The 25,473-nt window shown below is 37.9% G+C and overlaps 1 protein-coding gene across 6 annotated transcripts in view; it reads right to left on the bottom strand.

Annotated features, from left to right (window-relative positions):
- Nucleotides 1-25,473, bottom strand: part of CDC14A (cell division cycle 14A) — a 179,865-nt gene that overhangs the window by 101,575 nt on the left and 52,817 nt on the right. For all 6 annotated transcript variants that reach the window (XM_043876111.1, XM_043876112.1, XM_043876109.1 and 3 more), the window contains one exon: nt 12,539-12,618. In XM_043876111.1, coding sequence (XP_043732046.1) covers nt 12,539-12,618 — 80 coding nt within the window. The remainder of the gene's footprint in view (nt 1-12,538; nt 12,619-25,473) is intronic.

Raw genomic sequence — 25,473 nt, forward strand, 5'->3', positions numbered from 1 at the left:
ATTCAGGAGATAAGGTAATACCCCAAACACCCAGGACTTCTAATCATTCAGCTTTTCTGAAGAAGAAATCATGTGTCTATAACCCCCAATACAGAAGACTAACATTAGGACCAATCTGCTGCTGCTGCTGCTGCTAAGTCACTTCAGTCGTGTCCAACTCTGTGTGACCCCATAGACGGCAGCCCACCAGGCTCCGCCGTCCCTGGGATTCTCCAGGCAAGAACACTGGAGTGGTTGCCATTTCCTTCACCAATGCATGGAAGCGAAAAGTGAAAGTGAAGTCGCTCAGTCCCTGTCCGACTCTTCACGACCTCATGGACTGCAGCCTACCAGGCTCCTCTGCCCATGGGATTTTCCAGGCAAGAGTACTGGAGTGGGGTGCCATTGCCTTCTCCTAGGACCAATCTAGAGACATCCAAATACAAACTTAGCTCAGTCTCATGCTTGACCATCCAAATTCTATCCACCTCGGCAATTCTTTCTAAATGTGACTTCTGGCATAATAGTCCATAATAGAACCATAAAACTATTATGAAGTTATCATAAAAAGTCCCTGGCAGTCAATAAATACTTGCTGAATAGAAAACTAAATGTATGAATATTTTAATAGATGAAACAACTGGGATTTTTGCTTATTTTCATATTTTTACATTTATTTTGCAGAGAAGTAGTAGCAGAAAAATTAAAGAAAACCAGAATCACTATCCACAAAGAGATACAAAGAGGAAGGACCTGCTTGTCCTAGTGCTGTCTTTTTACAGGCTCTCGAGTCACTTGTTAGATAATCAAAAATTTTGACAGCCCAAATCAGCCTTGGTGGGAATATTTACACCACAGAAATCAGCAAATGTTCTTTACTTAAAGAGCTGGTTTACCAGCACAGCCATGAATCTAAGAAATCAGCCTACAACCTACAACCCGTGAATCTAAGAAATCACTCAGAATGAAGCAACCCTGCAAATGGTAATAATGAGCAGATGAAACCAGAGACGAAAGAACATATTTACACAAAATAGTAAGAAAACATTTCTGGTAATGAAGTTGTCTGAACTGAAGAAAAAAATGAAAAACAGAGTTGCACTGTTTACAGTGTGGAGACTACATTAAAGAATAAACAAGAGCTATAGCAAATGGACTAAGAAATAACAGAAATGCCTCCTTTATATGTCTTGATTCTATGATTCTCTGCAAATCCTCTGGATAGCAAGTAGCTACAAGGTAGACAAATATCTGCAGAGCAGTGGGTTAGAAAGGATCTCAAAGGTCATCTGAGCACTCTTCCAGCCACTGAACTGAATCCCGTCTGCACAACCAGCACAAAATCACAAGCTTCCTAAGGACAGAGAATGTGTCCTTTACGCTGTATGTCCAGAGTCTAGTACAGTATTGCACACGTTACTCTGCTGTGGCTGTTGTATGAATGAATGAATGACCATTACCAGGAGACCATTCAACATATGCCCGAACAACTCTAAGTGGCTGGGAACTACTGACATTTCAAAGTAAAAATTATATAAAACAATCTGTAATCATCTATATACAGTCACAAAAATGTCATCTAGATCATAGTTTTCCAACAGAAATATAATGCAATAGAGAGCCACATGTGTAATTTTAATTTTTACATAATCATACTAAAGTAAAAAGAAATAAATGACATTAATTTCAATAATATATCTTGTTTAATCCAGTCTGAAATATTATCAGTTCAGTACATAATCAACATAATTATAAGATATTTTTCTTTTTTATCCTAAATCTTTGAAATCTAATGTGTGTTTTGTAGTTTTACAGTCTATTTCAGTTTGGACTAAGCAAATTGCAAGTGCTGAATAGTACATGTAGGTTGTAGCTACTGTTCTAGGCAATTCAGCTCTAGACTAATTTGTATGGATACCTGGGAATCAGATAATGTACTAAAATACTTTATACAACTGTCCAAAGTACACCTGGCTTTCAGTCTCTGAACACATCCATGACATATATGTACCAGGTCCCTAGAAAAGAATAAGCCAACTGTTTAATATTATCTAGACCTACAAGATAAAAATGTATTTGACAACAACTAGTGGGGAGGACAAGGCTATTTTCCCACTCATGAAAACAAAATCAAATGGCTTCATGGGGCAGAGCCAAAAATTGAGCACGACCAGTTCCTAACAAAAAAATGGGACACAGAATCTCTTCTTCTCAGATTTAACATAAAGCTATACACTAATCATTTTGCTCATCTAAAGAAACAGATATATGTGAAAATTCACTTCTAAATCATGGCTTAAAAGGTCATATAAATCAGCAAAACAGAATCTGTCTAGAAGAAGCAATTACAGGCACCAGAAGGAGACTAAGAGCTGTGCTCTGGGCCTTTTATCAACATCTGAGTGTCCTCCACTTAACCACAGTAACTTTGCTTAAAGACAAAAATACTAGTAAATTGTCTTTGACTCCACTATTGAAAATAAGAGCTTCATATATGAGGCATTCAACAAAATATCTATGCTCATTAAGGCAAATGACTACAAACTATTCCAAAGCACTTTCATCAACCAAGGCTGGCTATTGGAAAAGTACTATAAAGAGTACAAAAAATCTGGCACTTACCCGACTACAGAAAGTTTGGTACCCTGATCCGAAACCATAAAAACAGGAATAACAAAGGAAGTAATCTGAGCCAATTTTCACAACTCAAACTACTGCCATGTTTCAAAAGAAAAAAAAAGGGAGAGAGAGAGAGAACTCACTTCCTTCTGTGTATTTAGTGGGTCATACAGACCCCAACAGTTGTTTCTGTTCTCAGATTCTGAATAGTGGTGCTTATTTACCACATTCACAAGAAAACCTGATAAATCAATCTGCTTTTCATGGTGGTCCAAGCCACTCAATACACCCCAGCTGTTGAGAATAGATTCAACAGTCTGGACTGAATAATCTGTTTTCTTCTATTTTCAAGACTCAGGAAATTAGCCCATCCTCACTATTCAAAACTAATGCAGGGGTTTCCCTGATGCCTCAGTGGTAAAGAATCCACCCCACCAATACAGGAGACCCAAGTTCGAACCCTGATCTGAAAAGATCCCACATGCTGAGGAACAACTACGCCTGTGAGCCACAACTATTGAGCCTGTGAGCTTGCTCCAGAGCCTGGGAGCGACAGCGACTGAAGCCCGCATGCCCCGGAGTCAGTGCTCAGCAACAAGAGAAGCCCCCTCAATGCGAAGACCACAACTGAGAGTAGCCCCTGCTCACCACAACTAGGAAAAAAAGCCCGTGAAGCAACGAAGACCCAGCACAACCAAAAATAAATAAATAAAATTATTTAAAAAAAAAAACTAATCCAGATTTTTTTCCCCATCACATCAAGCATCAAAAGCAAAAAGATTCATGGAGGCAGAAATGTCTCCAAAGATCAACACTGGGAGGCAGAGAAATGGCTATCATAAAGAAAAGTTGAGAACGAAAGCAAAGTCTTAGAGCATAAAATAAATTTTGTTTCTACATTTTTGATACTCAGGGAAAAAAACCTGGTATTAAAGACAACTTTCCTTTTGAAATACAAACAAAAATCACAGTATCATATTCGAGCTAGCAAATATCTGGTTCAACATTTTATGTTAAGAGATAACATTTTATAATTACATCTAACATCTACTAGCACATATTTACTTTGCTTTAGAAGAAAGTAGGCAGCCTAATGCCAAGTTCTAAGAGGTTGACCCCTTTGAGCCTTTGTTGAGACCTGCAAGCTCTGGCATGCCCAGAGAAGATTTTCCATGAAGACTGGGCCGCATTACTAGCTCAGCAACTGATATATCACTAGGGGTTATCCCCAAAACACAACAAACCCATCCCTGAAGACAAACAATATGGGCTCATTTTAATGACAAATGTCATTAAAGAATTGCTAGGGAGAGGTTTATGGGTTCTCTATTAAGGAAGGTTTTCTGATGTCAAGTCAGCTTTAAGAGAAAACTCCTGTTCCTATTGCTATCAGATAAAATACCACCATTTGATACACCACCTATTTCTAAGACTAAGGAAACAGCACAAAAGCATTTCCACAAATGGCAACTTATTATTCTAATCCCAAGAGATCTATTTTGTTCCACAAAGGTGTGGATCAGGAAATGTGCCCTAGAGTTTCAGAAAGCTAGTTCTGCTGGATGTTAACAGAAAGAGCCCAGTCAATCCTAAAGGAAATAGATCCTGAATATTCACTGGAAGGACTGATGCTGAAGCTGAAGCTTCAATACTTTGGCCACCTGATGAGAAGAGTCGACAAACTGGAAAAGACCCTGATGCTGGGAAAGACTGAAGGCAAAAGGAGAAGAGGGTGTCAGAGGATGAGATGGCTGGGTAGCATCACCAATGCAATGGACACGAACTTGGGCAAACTCCAGAAGGTGGTGAGGGTCAGAGGGGCCTGGCGTGCTGCAGTCCATGGGGTCCCAAAGAGTCAGACACGACTGGGTGACCGGACAACAAGAACAAATCTTGTAGAGCAGTAGATCACAACCTTGGCAGCATACTGGAATCATTTTGGTAGTTTTTAAAAACCCCAATACCCAGACTTCACCCCAGGCCAATTATATCAGAATTTCTGGGAGTAGAACCAGCATCAATATTTTTTAAAAGCTTCCCAGACTTCTAAAAAACAAGTAAATGGGGATTCCCAGGTGGCACATGTGGTAAAGAACCCGCTTGCCAGTGCAGGTGACATAAGAGACTTGGGTTCGATCCCTGGGTCGGGAAGACCCCCTGGAGGAGGACATGGCAACCCACTCCAGTATTCTTGCCTGCAGACTCCCATAGACAGAGGAGCCTGGGGATCACAGTCAGACACGACGGAAGCGACTTAGCACACAAACACATGAAAAGCAATACACCTCAGGGAAACACTGACTATAAGCCTCTTATTCACAACTGAGCACACAGACGTAATTGATGCTTGGCCAAAATATCTAATTTTATTGTTACTAAGATTTTAACAAGTCTTTTATAAAACGTAATTAATAGTTTTACAATTAAAAAAAAAAGCTTCTTATTCAAGCTAAAATAAATTTGCCACACAAAAACATGTTCCTGGATCTATACAGGATGAGACCAACCCAAAAAAATAATAAAACAACAAAACACACACTAAACTTAACAACTGGTGACAAGACAGCCAACATTCAACCAGCTTTATTTATTTCATTGGATGTCAGCATAGCACCCTATCTCATCCTCACCTCTGCACCTAAAAGTCATTATTTTTTAAGTCATGCTTTCTGTGTTTGTCTTTGAAACTGGGACCCTAATGTTATTTATTTTCTGTGTGGTTGTATTCCCCATTTAATTTTATATGTCATAGAAAAATTGGGTTTTGGCAGATTTATGAATCATTAATACCAAAAAAGTTACCAAGCTAATACATATGGACCAACAAAAAAGAAGTGCAAAGTGTATTTAAAAGCACAAAAAAAGATACAAAAGCAGAGTTGTGCAATTTAGACGGGTTACCTTCTCAATGTTCTGAGAGATTTAGAGAGTTTTCACAAACACTGTTTTATGAACACCCAAAAATGCAGATTTAAAAACCACTGCCATTGACTACCAAGAAAATAATCTAGGAACTCCACTAAGGGTTGGTGATTTCGTGGGACTTTAGACAGGCAGCATTTAACATGACTTTGTGGAATGACTGGTCAACAGCACAGACTATAAATTTGGTAGTACAGTGACTGACAGAAGAGAACCTAAAAAGACTCACACCAGGCGCGCCAGTTCAAACTGTGACTCTGGCCCCAGAAATAAAAAGCCCCTTGTTCCTTTGACGGCCAACTGACAAGCCTACAGTAAAGATGAATGGACTCAAAGAATTAAAGCAGGTGAAACATACTCTTTTCCTCTAGTTTTAAGCTAAAGTCATGCTTGATAAATACATTGGTGATCTTTAGTAAAGTGAAAAGTATAGCTTTCGACACATTTACTTTTCAATTAAATGGAACACCCTAAAACTGCAACCATGACATCACAACAAATACCCCTTGAGTGTCACACCAAGAAGAAATTTAAGTGCCACCAAAGTCTACTATACTTATAGTTATCAAGGATAGGCAGCAAATGGAGGTGGGAGTGGGGGAATTGAACGAAGATGGTCAAAAGGTTCGAACCTCCAGTTAAAAGATAAACAAGTACTGGGGATATACAGCGCAGCATGATGACTAGAGTTAACTCTGCTATATGGCGTATTTGAAAGTGCTTAAGGGAGCAGATCCTAAAAGTTCATCATAAAAAAACTGTAAGTACCTGAGGTAATAAATGTGAACTAAATTTACTGTGGTAATTATTGCACAATATATGGATGTCAAGTCATTTTGCTGTATACTTTAAATTTATACAGTGTTGTCTATCAATTATATCTCAATAACACTGGAAGGAAACAAAAGAATAAGCAGTAAATCCATCTAAACCTTTTCTTAAATTTGCTTCATCTTTAGTGAATTTTTAGCTAGGTTATTTAAAATTTGTAAGATAAATCCAAATAGAAAAAGTCACATTATTCCACAGTGATAAAAGAACAGGCTCTGCATGATTAAAATACCTTTAGACCATCAAATTTTGCACCTGGTCTTAGGTCCTTGGATATGTTCCAGTGTCTCCTAATTTGTAGTCTATAGGAACTTGAATAGCGTTTTTATCCTACTAGGGCTTCCCTTGTGGCTTAGCTGGTAAAGAATCCACCTGATATGCGGGAGACTTGGGTTTGATCCCTGGGTTGGGAAGACCCCCTGGAGAAGGGAAAGGCTATGCACTCCAGTATTTTGGCCTGGAGCATTCCATGGACTGTATAGTCCATAGGGTCACAAAGAGTCAGACACAACTGAGCGACTTTCACTCACTCATTGTGTAAAAACTGTATAAATCTTAATTATGTTGAATTGGTTCATAGCGCTTTTCAGGTCTACTCTATCCTTCTATTTCTCTGTATATTCATTCTGTTCACTTTTGAGAGTTTGATATTGAAACTCTAACTAAAAATCTTAATTTATCTACTTAAATAATTATAATATATAGTAGAACTATGTAATTTTGTTCTGTATTTTCCAAGTCTCCTGTAAATGTGTTACATTTTCATAATTTAAAAAATAAAAGCATCTACAAATAGAAAAACTCAATCAGATAGTACTTTTAGTTAAAACAATACACTGCAAACATTATATTACACAGTATTCTACCTAACTTATCATTATAAAAAGATAATCTATGCCTTACAAGTGAAAAATTTCAGCACCTAAGACCAATTCCTGCATTTTTATTCTCCATTTTCATCTTAAGGTGAAAGGCATTCATGGCACCTATCCCTAACATCTCCAATCTCCAGTTCCAGTGTTAAACCTCCTTCCTCAATATTCCCACACCTCCTAATTCCAAACTTTAATGAGATCCTATAACTACTTTACATACTCATATACAAACTATATACTGAATTCCCTGGAGCACATACCTGATTGTCCCAATAACTTTTAGATCCATAGACTATCATAGTGACATGCACAAAAAAAAAGCAATAAATTAATTAGTGTATGTATTATTCCCTGGCACACAAATAAGAAGAGTCCAATCCCAGTCCTTGAGAGAAGACTCTGCTATATTTGATGGAGAGTCAGCTCTGCAAACAAATAATCACAGTATAAGACATTTGTTTTCATGGTTTATGTAGCAAATGTAATGGGCCATGAACAAAATGTAATAGTAAATTATAGGCACAGGACCTGCCAAGCTTCTCTAGAAAAATAAGCCAAGTCACTACATAAGAGACTGCTCCAATAAATGTTTGTTAAATCAATAAAATGTTGAAGAACAGCATTATTTAAATTTAATCCTTAAAACACTTTTACTAGAAAGACACTAAAACTATGTATAGCACAAATAGCAACACAGGCATTTCAGTAAAGAGGGCATATAAAGATATCATTCACACTTCAACAGGCCTTCAAAACTGTCTTCATTTTTCTTAATTCTTAGACGATAAAACAATCACATTTAAATAGAAGGTCCTTTTGCAACTTCCTGTTTTTTAAATAAAAGTGTTAATGCAGAAAGATTAATGCAGAATTATGCATATATGCAATTAATGCAGTATTATGCAAATTAATACAGATTAATGCAAAAGCATTAATGAAGAAAGGATTTTTTTTTAATCTAGAGAATGAAGACAGAAGCGTAATTTAACAATAAGTGGAAAGAAAACCTAGCAGATAATAGAATCCAGATTATCAAAGGAAGGCCAAGGTGATGATGGCTGACCAGAACTAGTATAAAAATGATTCTTAATAGTACTGCATCAGCCTTAAGCTGATCTGGGCTGTAGACTAAAATCAATTCACATCTTATCCCAGCATTAGGAGAAAAAACTGTTTCTCTAACAAACTTCCAGAAAACTAGTAGTATTCTTTCAACTAAATTTTTCACTGAATTATAAATGCACATTGTGTGGTATTTTCTGCTTCAAATGTATGATTTACAAAGAGTATGGATTTAGAAATGCAACTTAATGTAAATACAACTCATGGTGTTATCGAAAAATACAACATACAATATGTTCAAGATCAAACTTTTAGTTGGAAATAGGTGCCTAAACTAAGAAAAAATTTCTGATGTCTGTGTTAAGCATTCTTTTTTCAGATAAACAGATTACTAAAACTTTTTATGTCTAACAGCAATGCTATAATATTCTCCAGAGTATTATCTCAGTTTCTTCTAAAAGACATTTGAGATCATCCAAATTAAAAAGCTACAGTTTAAAAGACAGGAAGTGATCTAAACGTCTACCTGAGAGAGACTGGTTAAATGCACTCTGTACATTATACAGCAGCATGACAAAATGAGGAGGGAAGCTCTCTATGTGCTGTGTAAGAAGATATCCAAGATGAGTCAAGAGGGGAAAAATCCAAATGTAGAATAGTACATATAATATGTTACATTTTGTGATAAAATGGGAAAAATAAGACTGTATATCTTTATTTGCTTATATATGCATAAAGAAACTCTAGAAGGACATAGAATAAACCAATACCAGAAAATACCAGAAAGGACTAGATAGGTAAGAATCAAGGGTGGGAGAGAGATTTTTCAATAATACTTTGTCATATATTTTAAAAATATTTCAACCACATTAATGTATTTAACCACATAAATATTTTCAAATACTTAAATAAAAACAATTTGGAAAAATAGGCTACAACTATGAAAATTATGATTTAATTCTATGTAGTAATAATAATTTTCTTACTATCTTTTCTTCCATTCCAATCTTATCAATTATTGAAAAATTCTAGTTCTCAGGAAACTAATTACCTACCATATATAAGCTAAAATAAAGTTATGCTTAAAGGAAGAATTCATTCTTTCCTTCTCCTCCTCAACATCTTCATCTAAATTGACAATTAAGGATAACAAGGCTCATCTGGCTTGTGAAACAAATACATCTCCCATGAATTTTGAGTAGATAACATTAAAAGCATGAAAATTAATATATTTTCCACTTAAAATGCTTGAATAGACACATTGCCCACTGGGCCTATTGATTGGAATTACAATTTTACCACTGTTACAGCATTACAATTCCGAGGTGCATGTGTTATTTTCAAAATAACAAAAAACTATAAACATTTTTCTGATTTAAAAAAAAATTTAAAGAATCATCACTGTCCCACGGAAAAGTACATCTATGATCCCTTCACAGTTGTTGGCCCCTTTCTCACCATGGATGCTATGGTTCCTACCAATGTTGGAAGTTGTCTCAGACACAATGTCTTCCCGGACTGTCCAGCAGGGCACACCCATGGCAAACTTTCCCTTCTCCACTCTACCTCCAAACCCTTTAAAAGTTCAGTTTAAATGAGTCTGATACTTTCTCACATTGCTGTCAGAATCTTTTCTTCTATTTTTACACAACCCAACTTTTTAATTATTAATTATGTGCCTATAGAGCTGCCTGCCCCTACTAGAATGTGTGATCATTAGAAACACTTCCTATTCATTTTATATCCTGTGGATAATCCTTATGTCTTATTAATAAATAGCAATAGTACTAACAACAACAAGAAAAACAAAACCAGGTACTGCAGCAGGACAGTGATACAGCATTACCTCATTTCATCTCCAAGATAACCTTGAAGCCATTGCACAGAAAAGGAAGCTGAAACTCAGAAAGGATAAGTAATTTGCCCAAATTACATGTACTTATTTACTATATACAGAAAAGAGCAGAACGAATCTTCAAACCCAGGAAGAATCTCTGCCTTCAAATCACACACTCTTAACCACTTTGCTTAGAATTTAGGAAGTAATAAATATTATCATTACTGCAATGAACTGAATGTTTGTGTTCCCCAAAAGTCATATTGAAAACCTAACCCCATTGGGATCACATTAGGAAGTAGGACCTTGGGAAGTAAATAGGTTATGAGGGTGGAGCCCTCATGATTGAGATGAATGCTCTTTTAAAAAAGAACCCCAGAGAGTTTTTCTACCATCTCTCCATTACGTGAGGACACACAGAGAGGTGAGCAGGCGGCATCCCTGAAGAGGGCTCTCACCAGAACTTGACCATGCTGGTCCCTGATCAGACTGCAGAACCATGAGAAACAAACTTCAGTTATTTACAACTCCCCCAGGCTATGGTACAGCCCAAACTGACTAAAACAATTATGCTTTTCTAAAACCAGAATTACACTGTACAAAGAACTTTCAAATTCTAGAAGGCATTAGAAGTGGAAGAAAGTAACTGCTTTGTCATCACCATTAAAACTCTCCTCTCATAATCCTGGGCTTCCAGGTGGCGCTAGTGGTAAAGAAAAGTGAAAGTGAAAGTTGGACAATTGTGGCATCCCACTCTTTGTGATCCTGTGAACTGTAGCCCGCCTGGCTCCTCTGTCCATGGAATTCTCCAGGCAAGAGTCCTGGAGTGGGTTGCCATTTCCTTCTCCAGGGGATCTTTTCCTGACCCAGGGATCAAATCCGGGTCTCCTGCATTGTAGGCAGATGCTTTACTAACTGAGCCACTAGGGAAGCCCGGCGGTAAAGCATCTGCCTGCAATGCAGGAGACCTGGCTTGGATCCCTGGGTTGGGAACATCCCCTGGAAAGGGGGATGGATGGTTATTCACTCCAGTACTCTTGCCTGCAGAATCCCATGGACAGGAAGGCCTGGCGGGCTACAGTCCATGGGGTCGTAAAGTGTTGGACACAACTGAGCGACTAACACGCATTTCTCATAATCTGCCCTCTTCTATCTGCCCTTCAATGGCTAATTAGCTTATCCTCTGGGCTGCTTGAGGATATCTTCCTCTCACCGTCCCAATTCCAGTTCTTCACCCCTTGCTTTCACTGAGAACATCTAAGCATACTAGGCGCTGACACCCCCTATTCCTCCTCTCCACCTTGACACCCACCCTGTGTCTAATAATACTCCCTTCTGTGGTCAAGAAACAGAGGTGGGAATCCTCTCAATCTCAGAGGATTCAGTCTTCATTTATTCATTAGAATAAACATTTACAAAAAGCACCTTTAAGTGTGAGGCACTGGGACCTGCTTTCTGTGAGTTTCCAGGAAAGTAATGAAGACAAAGAGGTCTCCTCAGTTTTTCCTGTTCTTTTCTTTCTTTATTGTTGGTAATTTTGATATTAGTAACAATAGCAATCCACACACTTATAGATTTGTACACTAATAAAAAGGCAAAAATATTAGAATCATTCCCAATTCTATCAGAGATGTCTGTTGTGGAAGTTCTGATGTATGTTCCCTTCTACTCTGCAAGTAAGCTCAAGTTTACCTGAAATTTTAAAACATCTTCAAGTGATACTTACAAAACATTGTCTTCCAACACTGTAGTGAGAGACGCCTTTCTCAGGATGGAAGCTAGATGTGTCTGCGGAACAAGTGACTTAGAGTCCCCACTAAAGATGCGCATCTGGGAAGGTATTTTGAGGGTCTTATTCTATATTTCCAGTCCCTGACATTTGGTCAGAGCTCAATCAATGCTCACAAAATCAAAGAAAGAATGGATGAATCAATGACATGTGAGTGAAAGGCACTCAGTCGTGTCCGACTCTTTGCAATTAAATGGACTATACCATTCATGGAATTCTTCAGGCCAGAATACTGGAGTGGGTAGCCTTTTCCTGCTCCAGGGGTTCTTCCCAACCCAGAGATCAAATCCAGGTCTCTCACACTGCAGGCAGATTCTTTACTAGATTATTGAAATTTAACAAATCTTGACATGGTTAATTAGGTCATAAACCAGGTACTCTTGATGCTTAAATCATCAAGATATAGAAAGAATTCAAGGAAAAAAATAATTCCTAAAAAGAGAAAGCTATTTTATTCTTACTAGATGGGGGAGGGGATCTCTAGAAAAATGAAATAACACTAGTCTCATTTCATTCCACATAACATCACATAGTCTTAATACAGTAAAAAACACGATAATCCCACTCTAAAATAGTAAGCTGTCTAGCAAAGTGCCACAGCTCAAGTCTCACAAGCAGTAATACCTGAATGGAAGATAGGGGGGGTTTGAGCCAGACAGGAGTGCTCTGTAGGCTTCTTCTGGTGTCTTCTTTAAATAGATTACCTAAGACAAATAAATAGCAACATTTAGAATATGACCAAAGAATGACACAAAACTAGTTTTAATTACTCACCAAATTTGCATTTCCCTTCCTTCACTCTGAACGTGACAACTGTCAAGGTGATGATGCTGATATTTAGACAGCAAGCAGGCTGCCAAACTTTCCTTTTCAGCTTAAAGCTCAACAGCAGTCTTTGGCTTAAGGATGAGTAAGAGCTTAAAGACACAGGAAAGAAAGTGAAGTTGCTCAGTCGTGTCCAACTCTTTGCAACCGTATGGACTGTAGCCTACCAGGCTCCTCTATGCATGGAATTTTCCAGGCAAAACTACTGGAGTGAGTTGCCATTTCCTTCTCTAAAAGACACAGGGCAAACCCATAAAGGGGCCATCCAGGGCTGTTTAAAGGCACGCTGAACAGAAATAATGGCAGGGTTTTCTCTGGGGTACAGAATAATTGTACCTACATGATTGAACTGTGTGTTCACCAAAGACCAATATAGAGTTCTCTATCCTCCACAGAAGATCTGATGTGAAGTAATTTAGTTCCTGGTGAATTCTGAAAGACATCTCAGGGTACAGGACCCAAGGGAGATCTACTGAGTTCTCTGTCTGCTCTGAGGAACACCTATTCTGCTCTCTAAACAATCAATAAAATCACAATGAAATGAGAGGAAATGCATGCAGGTAAGAACACTGGCTTGGCTCTTAATGCCGAGGATGTTTAAATCCCTCCAGACCAGCAGGATAAACTATCTTAAAGAAACAAATAAAAAAGAGTTCTTAAAACCAGTGAACTATTTCCACTTAATCAACTTATTGACTATATGTAATAGATGCCAGGCACTGTATGAGGAATTGCCACCTTTCTTAATAGAATTTATGTTCTTGAGAGGCAAAAACAATAATTAACAAAAATAAATACAGTCTGAAACAACTGCTGAAAAGGAAATAAGCAGAGTCCTGGAACGAGAAGAAGAAAGTGAAGTCGCTCAGTCGTGTCCGACTCTTTGCGACCCCGTGGACTGTAACCTACCAAGCTCCTCCGTCCATGGGATTCTCCAGGCAAGAATAGTGGAGTGGGTTGCCATTTCCTTCTCCAGGGGATCTTGCCAACCCAGGGACTGAACCCTGGTCTCCCACATTGCAGGCAGACACTTTAACCTCTGAGTCACTTAATACCTCAATGTAGTCAGGAAGGGGTCTCTGGGAGAGAGGTAGAAGACCCATGGAATAGCTAAGGGAAAGTGGGGACAGAAGGGGCTAGGTCCTTGAGTGGGGAGAGCGCCTGGTAAGCCAGACAGAGAGGATCAGAGGCTAGGGAAGGGGGAAGAAGGGAAAGGCAGACAGCGGTCAGATTGTGAAGAGCCCTGCAAACTGTGACGAGAGTTTGGTTTTATTCTAAGTGCAGTTTAATGTTTTAATTCTCAGACAAGAGCACCGATCCTTTTCCTCTACAGTTTGAATCAAATGTGATCTCTAAAATCCTCTCTACCTAGAATTAATGGCATTATTTCCTTAACATGTCCCAACGTCAAAACCCTAAGCATGGAACTTCCCTGGCGGTCCAGTGATTAAGGCTCCATGCACCCAGTGCAGGAGGAACAGGTAGGATTGCTCTTTGGGGAACTAAGATCCTGAATACCACACAGAACAGCCAAGAAACAAAAACAAAACAAAAAACCCTATGCCTTTCAGTAACAAAAATGACAAGAGTCCCAGTTCTTAAAAAGTAGGGTTTATTCTTTGCTTACAAAGTTTCTTTGAGCTTTAAGCTATTCCAGTAGCAATATATTACATGTATTTAATTATTAGTAAGTTCAAGACTAGAAAACATCTCAATTCTCTGAAAAAAGAAAGCTAAAATAAATATATAAAAAATACTTCTAACTTTTATTAAGAAAGTTCCATATTCCTTTGACAAGTAAACAAGGTCTGATAAAGCACATACCAAACAAAGCGAACTGAATATGAAACAAAAACAGCAGAGAAAATGAAACCGTGGGGAGACACAGATTCCACCAGTGGAGAACCACATCTTGAGTTGCAGCTAAAATGATTACAAAAATTCACTTAAACCAACCCTAGCGTTAAAAACCTTTTTCAGCAACCAATATTAAAATAGGAGTTTGTTGTTCCCTAATGGGTAGATTATATAATACTCAACAGGTTTGGTTATAATGCAATGATTTTTCAAGCCTAAAGATGCAGCAGTATTTGCAAATTGACTACGCCTGCTAAAAGAGAAAGCTGCTTGTAGAAAGCTCCTGTGTTTGGATTAGATAATTAAAGCTTATACAACCATCTTTGAAAAGCAAAATACATTTCCCTTCTCAGGAGCAATTACATTAATTCCATTTAATTTTGAGGCAATCATTCTACAGGAGGGAGTTAACAACCCACATGAAAGACTTCTCTAGACCGGTTACCCCACTGAGTTTTGCTCCTCATCTTACCTGCATGACTTAGCACACATGATCCATATTCTCACACTGTAAGATGAGAGTCTTTGTTTTTATTTTTATCCCAGTGCTAAATCATTAACAAGTGCAAAGTGAAACTCAACAGAGGCCATATAAATTCCAGGAATATTCCAGGGGCAGGTAAATGCAATGTCCTTTTACAACCTGATGATAGGTACTTGGGAGAGTGGTGAACTATTCTATTTATAAAGGAGTGCATCACTGAATAGACGCATGCTGGGGTCATCAAAATGACAAATTCCATCTTTCCAGGAGAAAAAATGTCTTGGATTCTTATGCCAGGTCTTCTTTGATATGTCACTAATTAAAAAGAGACAGAGAGAAAGCCTAGAGTTCAGAAAGAAAACAAATTTATTAAGCCTCTGCTGCCGAGGAACCTAAAGCTCAGAAAGGTAAGGAACTTCCCAAACTCTCACGGCTGCTCTGTGATGCAGTTAGAATTCCAATTCAGATCTGAGTCAAAGCCCACAGTAATTCCACACATCACATCTGCTTAAAAATACAGATGCAGGCAATGCAAGCAGAATCTGGGACAACAACAAAGATTTTTACTCTTCCAATTTACAAAGGCCATTACACTTGGCTTTTAAAATTATGTGACTTCAAACTGTTAACAGGAGTTGTGTGTAAGGAATAGGGCTGGAGAAGGATTAGTGGGAGGAGGGAGGACTTTATATTTTCTACTATCTTCACATTTCTTGTATTTTGTACTAACGTATATTCATTCATTTTTTTTAAGGAATAACTAAATGAATAACTAAATCAGTTACGAAGTATTACATGTGTACCTTCCTAAAAATAAAGTCTATATTTAACTAATACTCAAAAAATTGTTCCCAGATACTCTGATATTTCTAAAAGTAATTACTGAATAAAATTAACTCCATGGCATCTTCTAAATATCCTGATTTTCTTTTTCTGTTTCTCAGGAAAAAACAATAATACACTGTCTACTCTTCTCACTAGATATTAGCATATGTGAATCCAAACTAGAAGAATCTTGCCCAACTTTTGATTGATAAAATTTAACAAAAGCCCTTTGTACAGTGCTTGGTTTTGTTGTTGTTGTTGTTTATCTTTTGTGATCCTGTGGACTGTAGCCTGCCAGCCTCCTCTGTTGATGGGATTTCTCAGGCAAGAATACTGAAGTGGGTCACCATTTCCTTCTCCAGGGGATCTTCCCTACCCAGAGATCAAAGCTGCATCTCTTGCATTGGCAGGTGGATTCTTTACCATTGAGCCACCAGGAAAGCCCTTTAACAATTTACCTCAAAATTAGTGAGTACATGCATGGCTTTTATAAAATTTTCCCACTCTTTGCCAGGAAGTTCTATAACTCTTCTCAATAGAATAACATTTGACATATATGTTCTTACTGCTAACTTAGTGAAGTGAAAGTTGCTCAGTCGTGCCTGACTCTCTGCAACCCCATGGACTACATGGTCCATGGAATTCTCCAGGCCAGAATTCTGGAGTGAGTAGCCTTTCCCTTCTCCAGGGAATCTTCCCAACCCAGGGATTGAACCCAGGTCTCCCACATTGCAGGCGGATTCTTTACCATCTGAGCCCACATTTAGGAGTCAACCAATTAGAATGATTTTTTTCTGCTTCATTAATACTGATGCAATGTGGGAAAGCTGGGTTCGATCCCTGGGTTGGGAAGATCTCCTAGAGGAGGGCATGGCAACCCACTCTGGTGTTCTTGCCTGGAGAATCCTCGTGGACAGAAGAGCCTGGCAGGCTACAGTCCATGGGGTCGCAAAGAGTTGGTCATGGCTGAGTAACTAAGAACACACACACACAAAACACTGATGCCACATACCAAGACCCAAATAACTCTTTTAACTTTTAATAAAAGATTCTTAAAGAGCTAACATTCTATGTTATATATGTATGACCAATAGCTGTGAGAGTTTTATTTAACAATTAATTAAAATTACAGTACTATAAGTAAGTACAATGTATATTATTTTCCAATAAGCCAATGTTTCACAAACTTCAGTTAATCATGCATCAACTTTCTCAACTTCTGCCACCACATGTAGCACCATGTATTATCATTTCTATTTATGTTCTTCTCTCTATAAATAGACACAATCTTTTAATTTAATTCATTCTAAAGTAGTTTATGCCATTTCTATAAATGGAAAACTAGTATCACTTGCCAGTCTACACATAAATGAATTTTAAAATATATAACTCTTAAAATTGAAAAATGTTTGTGAAAATTAATTGCACATACAAGTATGAGTTCATTTCTGAGGTCTCTGTTCTGTCTACTGATCTGTGCGTCTGTCTGTTTTTGTGCCAGTACCACACTGCCTTGATGACTATGGCTCTGTAGTATAGTCTGAAGTAAGAGCAAGTGATACCTTTAGCTCTTCTTTCTCAAGATTGTTTTGGCTATTTGAAGTCTTTGTGTCTCCGCACATTTTTTAGAATTATTTATTCTAATTCTCTGAGAAGTGCCATTGGGCAGCTAATCTACAACAAAGCAGGCAAGAATACACAGTGTAGGAAAGACGGCCTCTTCAATAAATGATGCTGGAAAAACTGGACAGTTATAATGCAAAAGAATCCAAACGGAAAACTCTCTCACATTATGCACAAAAATAAATTCAAAATGGATTAAAGACTTAAATATAAGACTTGAAACCACAAACTTCTAGAAGAAAATGTAGGCAGTACTCTCTTGGACACTGGTCTGAATAATATCTTTTTGGCTGTGTCTCCTCAGGCAAGGGAAATAATAGCAAAAATAAATGGGACTACATTAAACTAAGAAGCTTTGGACAGTGAAGGAAACTATCAGAAAAACAAAAAGACCACCTACTAAATGGGAGAAGATATTTGTAAGTGATATATCTGATAAGGGGTTAATATCCAAAATATACAAAGAACTCATACAACTCAACACCCAAAAAATAAACAACCCAATTAAAAAATGGAAAGAGGATCTAACTAGATACTATTCCAAAGAAGCCACTCAGATAGCCAAGCGTCACATGAAAAGATGCCCAACATCACTACTCATCAGGGAAAACAAATCAAAGCCCCAGTGAGGTTATCACCTCACACCTGTCAAAATGGCTATTATCAAAAAAACAACAAATAACAAAGTGGGGAAAACTAAACTCTCCTGCACTGTTGGTGGAAATATAAATTGGTACAGTTGTTATGAAAAACAGTACGGACAGTCCTCAAAAAATTAAAAATAAAACTACCATGTGGATCCAGAAATTTCTTCCCTGAGTATTTAATCAAAGAAAACACAAGCACTAGTTTGAAAAGACTATACACTCCTATATTCATTGAAGCATTATTCAGAATAGCCAAGATACAGAAGCAATCCAACTGCCCATCAATAGACAAATGGATAAAGAAGATGTGGTCACACACACACACACACACACACACTGGACTATTACTCAGCCAGAATGAAATCTTGCCATTTGCAACAACACAGACGAACCTACAGAATATTATACTAAATGAAATAGTCACAGAAAGACAAGTAGTGTATGATTTTACTTATACGAATAATCTAAAAAAACAAAAAGGAACAACATAAGAAAACAGAGTTAAAGACAGAGAACAAACAGGTGGTTTTCTAGAGATGCAGGCAGTGGGGAGGGAAGAAAAGAAATAGGTAAGGGAGATGAAGAGGCACGAGCTTCCAGTTGCAAAATAAATAAGCCATGCATATGAAACGTACAATGTGGGGAATATAGTATATAGCATCTTTGAATGGCAGAGCCCTGAATAATTGATGCCTTCAAACTGTGGTGCTGGAGAAAACTCTTGAAAGCCCTTTGTACAGCAAGGAGATCAAACCAGTCAATCTTAAAGGAAATCAACCCTGAATACTCATTGGAAGGACGGATGCTGAAGCTGAAGCTCCAATATTCTGGTTCCCTGACACGAACAGCTGACTCATTGGAAGAAATCTTGATGCTGGGAAAGACTGAAGGCAGAAGGAGAAGAGAGTGTCAGAGGACGAGGTGGTTGGATGGTATCACCAATGCTATGGACATGAACTTGGCTAAACCCAAGGAGATGGGGAGGGACAGGGAGGCCTGGTGTGCGGCAGTCCATGGGGTCGCAGAGTCAGACACAACTGGGCAACTGAACAACATCATCCCTGAATGGTGGCATATCACAACTAGACTTATCATGGTGATCATTTTGAAATGTATAGAAATACCAAATCACTATGCTGTGTAATAGGAATTAGCACAGTATTATAGGTCATTATACTTCAAAAATAAACATCTCATACAAAAAAGAGATCAGATTTATGGTTACCAGAGATGGGGGCTGACAGAAGGGGTAAGTGAATGAAGGCAGTCAAAAGGTACCAACTTTCAGTTATGAGATAAATAAGTATTAGAGATGTAATGTACACCATGATAAATATAATTAGCACTACTATATGTTATACATGAAAGTTAAGAGAGTATATCCTAAGAATTTTCATCATAAAATTTTTTTCTGTTTCTTTAATTTTGTATCTATATGAGACTATGATATTCACTAAACTTATAGGGATAACCATTTCATGATGTATGTGAGTGAATCATTATGTTATACACTTAAACAGTGCTATATGTCAGTTATATCTCAATAAAACTGAAGAAAAAAGTTAAATGTTTGTGTTCACAACACATTGAGGACCATTGTAACAAATGTGAAGTTTGGACTAATTTCATAGAACAGTAGCCCAACCTGGTAAGTTAAACAAAATCCTCTTAGAACTAATCTGCAAATGCATCTAAATCATTTCTTTAAACTATATCCCATGGTCATTAAATCTTTAAAGCCTGTCAAAAAATGGTACATGTGAAATTCAGAAGCAATTTGGAATTTACAACAATTTTTCTTACTCAGATAATTTAATCTATCTGATATACACGGGATGATTCTTTAAACAACACATGGCTTAATACAGAAGTCTAAACCAGACTCTGAGTCATGAATTTGCTAATGGTCCTTCCCCGGAAATATTTGCTTCAGATCTTACTATGTTTTTAGTTTTGTTTTTAGGTATTATTATTTCCCAAAAAAAGCCTGATGGCAAAGCCAACACCCACCCCGCCCCACCACCACAGACACACACATAATGTATTTAAAAGTGAAACCTGAGTGTCTCTGCCAATTATGTTTATATTTTGTGATCTGGAAAGTGAAAATACTCCTGAAGATTCAATTTGGCCATCTGAGACAGTATTCTTCAATCTTGCCTTTTGATTTCCTGTTATTTAATATTTTACTTTGTTTATGAAAAAGGAAATAAAATGCTGAGAACAGCCTTTCCCAGTCAGGTACTGCCACAGGAACACTAAAACAGCCGTGAAATCAGCATTACCAACCATGTCTGAGTCTATTAAATAGAAGTCTCCAGAAAACAGATGTTTCAACTTGAAAATAGTCTAGAAGCACCAAGATTTGCTGAATATAGAAGAATCATACCAAAAAGGAGACTCTCTTTAAAGGTTTCAGAAAACTAGGCTTAGCCTATACGGCATACTTAATGTGGACATTACAAAGAAATCCCTATGATAATGTGCTTTGGGTTCTAGCCTATTAATTAGCAGTCATCTTTACACACCTTTCTCCAGCCTCATATAACTTAAAATTATCATACTTGTACAACAGCAACTGAGGATAGGGATGTGCAGAGATTTTATTTAAAAAAAAAAAAAAGCAAAGAAAATGTTTCTTTGCCTGGTGAAGCTAACCGTCTGGAACATTCAACTTGGTTTGAGACCCATGCTCTCTAAATGGCTTCCCCATTATCCCTCTTTTCCAGCAGGTTCCTCCCCATCACTCAGATAAAATCTCAAAAGTCATTTTTTAACGCTGGCCTCTCTGCCTCACTCTACCCACCCTCATCAAACCAATACATAGACTGATTCTTTCTCCAGTCTCTTTCAATTATGGGGTGGAAGCAGTTTTGGGGGATTGAAACATATTATTTGGGGAAAGAAACAGGATACAAATATCTTTTCAAATTTTATTAATACAAAACCACCACTAGGGTTCTGAGCAAGGAGGGGCCCTGAATTTTAAGTTTCATTATTTTCCAGCAGATATGCACGTGACCTTTTTTTCATCATTATCAACTTATTTCAAACCCTTAACTCCATATGCTATGACTCACACCATTTCTCTCTGCCTCCACTTCCCGCCTACTCTCGTAATTCTAAAGCAGAACCTGAGAAACTCAGTTCTGCTCAAAAGTCCAGCCAATCCTGTCAATCCTTCCCCAAGATAAGGTCCTAATCCACCTTTCCAGGTGAATTTGTCACTGTTCCTTGGATGAACCCCATTCACTAGCCTGGACTCCTCACTGTTCCCGAATCATACTTGACACTGTCTAGCATCTGAGGTTCGTTCTGGAATCCTCTCCACACCTTCTCTGCCTATTAAAATCCTTCCTGTTTCTTAGACCTAACTCAAATCATGATGCCTTTTCCTTTAGCTCAGAAACCCTTCCCCTTACTCTTTATAATGACCATGACAAGGATGACGATAATAAAAACAAGAAGTTATATAGTTTATATTATGTGGCAAACACTACTCTAAGCAATTTACATAATATGGATCATTAATCCTCACAAGCACAATGTGCATTTTACACGCAAAATGCAGAGAATCAGTTACCTCAAGGCCACATAGCTAAGGTGGAGTCAGGCAGCCTAGCCCCATGGGCCCTCCTGACCACTTCCTGATGGGCCCCTCACAGCTCTGTTGCAATTATTTTCCTTTAGCCTAAGTAGGAAGCTCCTTAAGTGCAGTAACCAAGTGTTTCATACTTCTATAAGCCTCATAAAGCCTCCTTTGTAGATGCTCAATAAATACATATATGTTTAGTGAATATAAACTACTTTAAACTGTTAAAATACAAAGACTGAATCTGCCCTAGGGGTTAATTCAGCTTATTTAATATTCAGTGAATGAGATTTTTTTTTAACATGTCACTACAACTTTGGTGGTAATGCCCAGAGGAGCTAGTGAAATTAACTTTCCGATCCCAGTTATATGAAAGCATTAAACCAGGTACATAGAAACAAGACTTCAATGGTGTGCTAAAAGAGAAAGTAAGAAAGACATTGATTTCAAACATAAGGGCTTTAGATCAAATGATCTGTATAAGCTTTTAGAAAGTATTTTGAGAGCCAAGGCATGCCACCTGACTGAGACATTCATTCTCCTACTTCCCCCTATCTGTTCTGAAGTTACACTCGGCCACTCCCAACATGTGATAAAAGGCAGGAAGCAGGTGGAACAGAACACAGTCACCAAAGACCAACAAGTATCTACTTAATGCTTACAATCTGCATAGGAACCTGCACGCATGCAGGGACACAAGGAAAGTCTGCACGGTCATTCTGGTTACTAAGATATCGAGAACAAGGGCTCTAAAGGGGGCTGGGGAATGGTCCACAAAGACAGTAGACTCTACCTGAGTCTTCCTGGCATCACTACAGTATTTAGATGGTCTCCTGCTCCCCTTGGCATCAGAGCTCAAGGCACTTTGGGAGGGCAGCTTTCTCTGGCACCTTGATGAGCTCAGGCCCCTGTCATATGTTCTCAACGCTCCTTGCCCTTCTCCTTCAAATTCTTACCCTCGTTTGTCATCACAGGTTTCTGTGGTTATTTCAGTCTGTCTCCCTGGCTAAGCTGGTAAATCTGAGAGCAGGATTTCTTGTCTCTTCTGTATCTGCGAGACTCACCACTATGCCTAGCACATAGCACACACTCAAAAAATGTTTGACGGCTGCAGGAACAGCGGAGGGAAAGGGAGCATTTTATGTGAGAACACGCATGACGTGATCACAGAATACTGATCCCCTACCTAGAGAGTAGGTGACACAGCGTAGCGGTTAGGCACCCCAAGCCCAGAGCCAAGCTGCCAGGCTCTTCACTTATGAGCTCTATTACATTAACTCTCTGTGTTTCCATTTCCTTACCTATGAGGTGGGGATAACACGGTAATTGCCTCAGCAGGCTATTTTTGGGAATTAGTGAATTAACAATGTATATCAAGTGTTCAGAATTGTACCTGCCACATTACTCATCTATGTTATGGGACCACAGGAAAAAGATAAACTTTGATCTCAAAATTATTTTTTTCTTCTCTTTTCCATCACCTGTATCCATCTGAATATGGACCCATAACTGCTATTATTTCTGACACCTTAGACCAAAGCCCATGTATGCATACAAACATCAAAACATGAGGCTGTAAACGTTCCTCACAATTGCTCTACATCAGAGCCGTCACACAGACCATCATTTAGTTCAGTCTTCTCATTTTTTGATGTGCAGATATTGATGCTACTCTTAGTTCTTTCTGTTCAAAGGGCATCCTGAATCTCCTGGTGACTTAGTATCAACAACTACAAAATACATGCACTGGCTCCTGTTTTATCAATCCACTGTCAAACTATCAAAAGATCACTGTTGGCTCACAACTCTCTCCAACAAAGTAACCAGGAGAGGGTTGTTGTACTCATTTTTCCTTATGCGAACTTCTCATGAACAAAACAGTAAGATTACCAGGTTTGGTTGTTTTTTTTATTTATTTATTTATTTACTTTTGGAGAGGAGAGGAATTACCAGTTATCTGCAAGATGTAAAACCACAGAAGTCCATGAAATGAACATCTATAAAAACATACGAAGAGGTAGAAGCTCTACAAAGAGCTGAAACAAAACTTTTAACGTCTCTTCCTTGCCTCGCAAGACTTGGTTCTCAGACTTCTTAAGTGTCAGGGCACTTCATTTATAAACTGCTTTTTCTTGAAGAAAGCATCAAGCCTTGATTGTCATATACAAGCACAAACAAAATGCTTAATTTTTTTTTTTATTTTTAGCAACATTTTTCTCCTTAATCATTTCCTCCCACTACAACCAGTGACTAAGAAAACAATATCTGCATTCAATTTTAAAATAAAATTTTAAAATAGGAAAAAGGCAAACATTTTTCAAATGCACAACTGATTCTACTTTTGTTCTAACTGCTTACAGAAATGAAAATATTCAGTGTTAAACAATCACAAATTAGATAGGTAAGACTAATTACAAACCAGAAATGCAACTGTATAGTTAAAGCAACTTGCATTATTCAGTCTATTTTAAGTTTCTTCTACTGGTTTAATTGAATGAGAACAAGAAGGAATGTATGTTGTCTCTTACAGTCTTTGAACACGCCTTAAAAGAAAGTCAGTCATACTTCCTGTTCTTCAAGTTTTGATTCTATTATAAACCACAGGTTACAAGGCTTGCAGAATATTAGACAATGCTTCTGCTTAACAAGTAATGGAGGCAACACTAATTATAGAAGAAAGGCAGAACCTCATGTCAGGTCTCTATCTCCATCGCTTATTTCTGCTTCCAAAATACTTAAAAATTATCCTCTTAAGAACAAGGTATAGAAATAAGTGTGCTTCTTGGTTAAGGTGATGTCTGCTCTATAATACTCTCACCTGTTGTCGTTTCACATTTGAATTTGTATTGGGGATTTGATATTCAGTGAGTAGTCAGTGACTTTATTCTATTTATGTGAGAATTAGTTTAAAATAGAAATACTCTCGCCACCATTCTCAGGGGTGTAATTAGAGTGAAACCACTGGGAAGTCTTTGATGGGTAATTTAGGAAAATTGCAGACAACATCAGCCATGTGTATCTTCCCATCTAATTGGATGGGAAACAGAACTTTCATGATCAGCTTGAAAAGATGTCCTTCCATAACTGACAACCACAGCCAGGACAAATACACATCTCCTGCTAGTGGTATCTCAGAGCCATGGGCTTCTCCTGCTTGAGGAGAGCTCCTGTTCCAGGACAGATATTGCTGAGCACATTGTATCTCATTGAAATAGCTCAGCCGCTTATTAAGCAAACTAAGGAAACACTAACCAATATTCTCAGCACATGGAAGTCTATAGGGACCCTTCAAACGGGAAAAGGAGAAAATACTTGGTCCTAAGAAAAGCTGAGTCCTTGGTCTCACACAAACTGAGTACGAGGCTGTTAGGCTACAACACATGGATAAACACAACCCTGCATATCAACTATCAGTCATCATCAGAAACCAGTGTCTGCATAAAGCACAAAAATAGACTCTCTCCAGAATACCACTTGAATAATACGTACTCTGAAATGAAATGGTTTCATATTAAAAACTTTTCATGCTGACTTTTCACTGCTTAATTCTGGGTATAGAATGAATTTTGTTTCATAAAACCTTTCAAATTAAAAAAGGAAAGTTTTTTTAAAGTGAGAAGAGTAGTTCTTTAAACCAAAGACTGAATTTTTGATCAAGCTTAGACAGCAAGATCTATAACTTCATTTATGATGAAGATGCAGATAA

This window comes from Cervus elaphus, chromosome 20 (genome assembly GCF_910594005.1).
Source record: "Cervus elaphus chromosome 20, mCerEla1.1, whole genome shotgun sequence".
Lineage (NCBI taxonomy): Eukaryota > Metazoa > Chordata > Mammalia > Artiodactyla > Cervidae > Cervus > Cervus elaphus.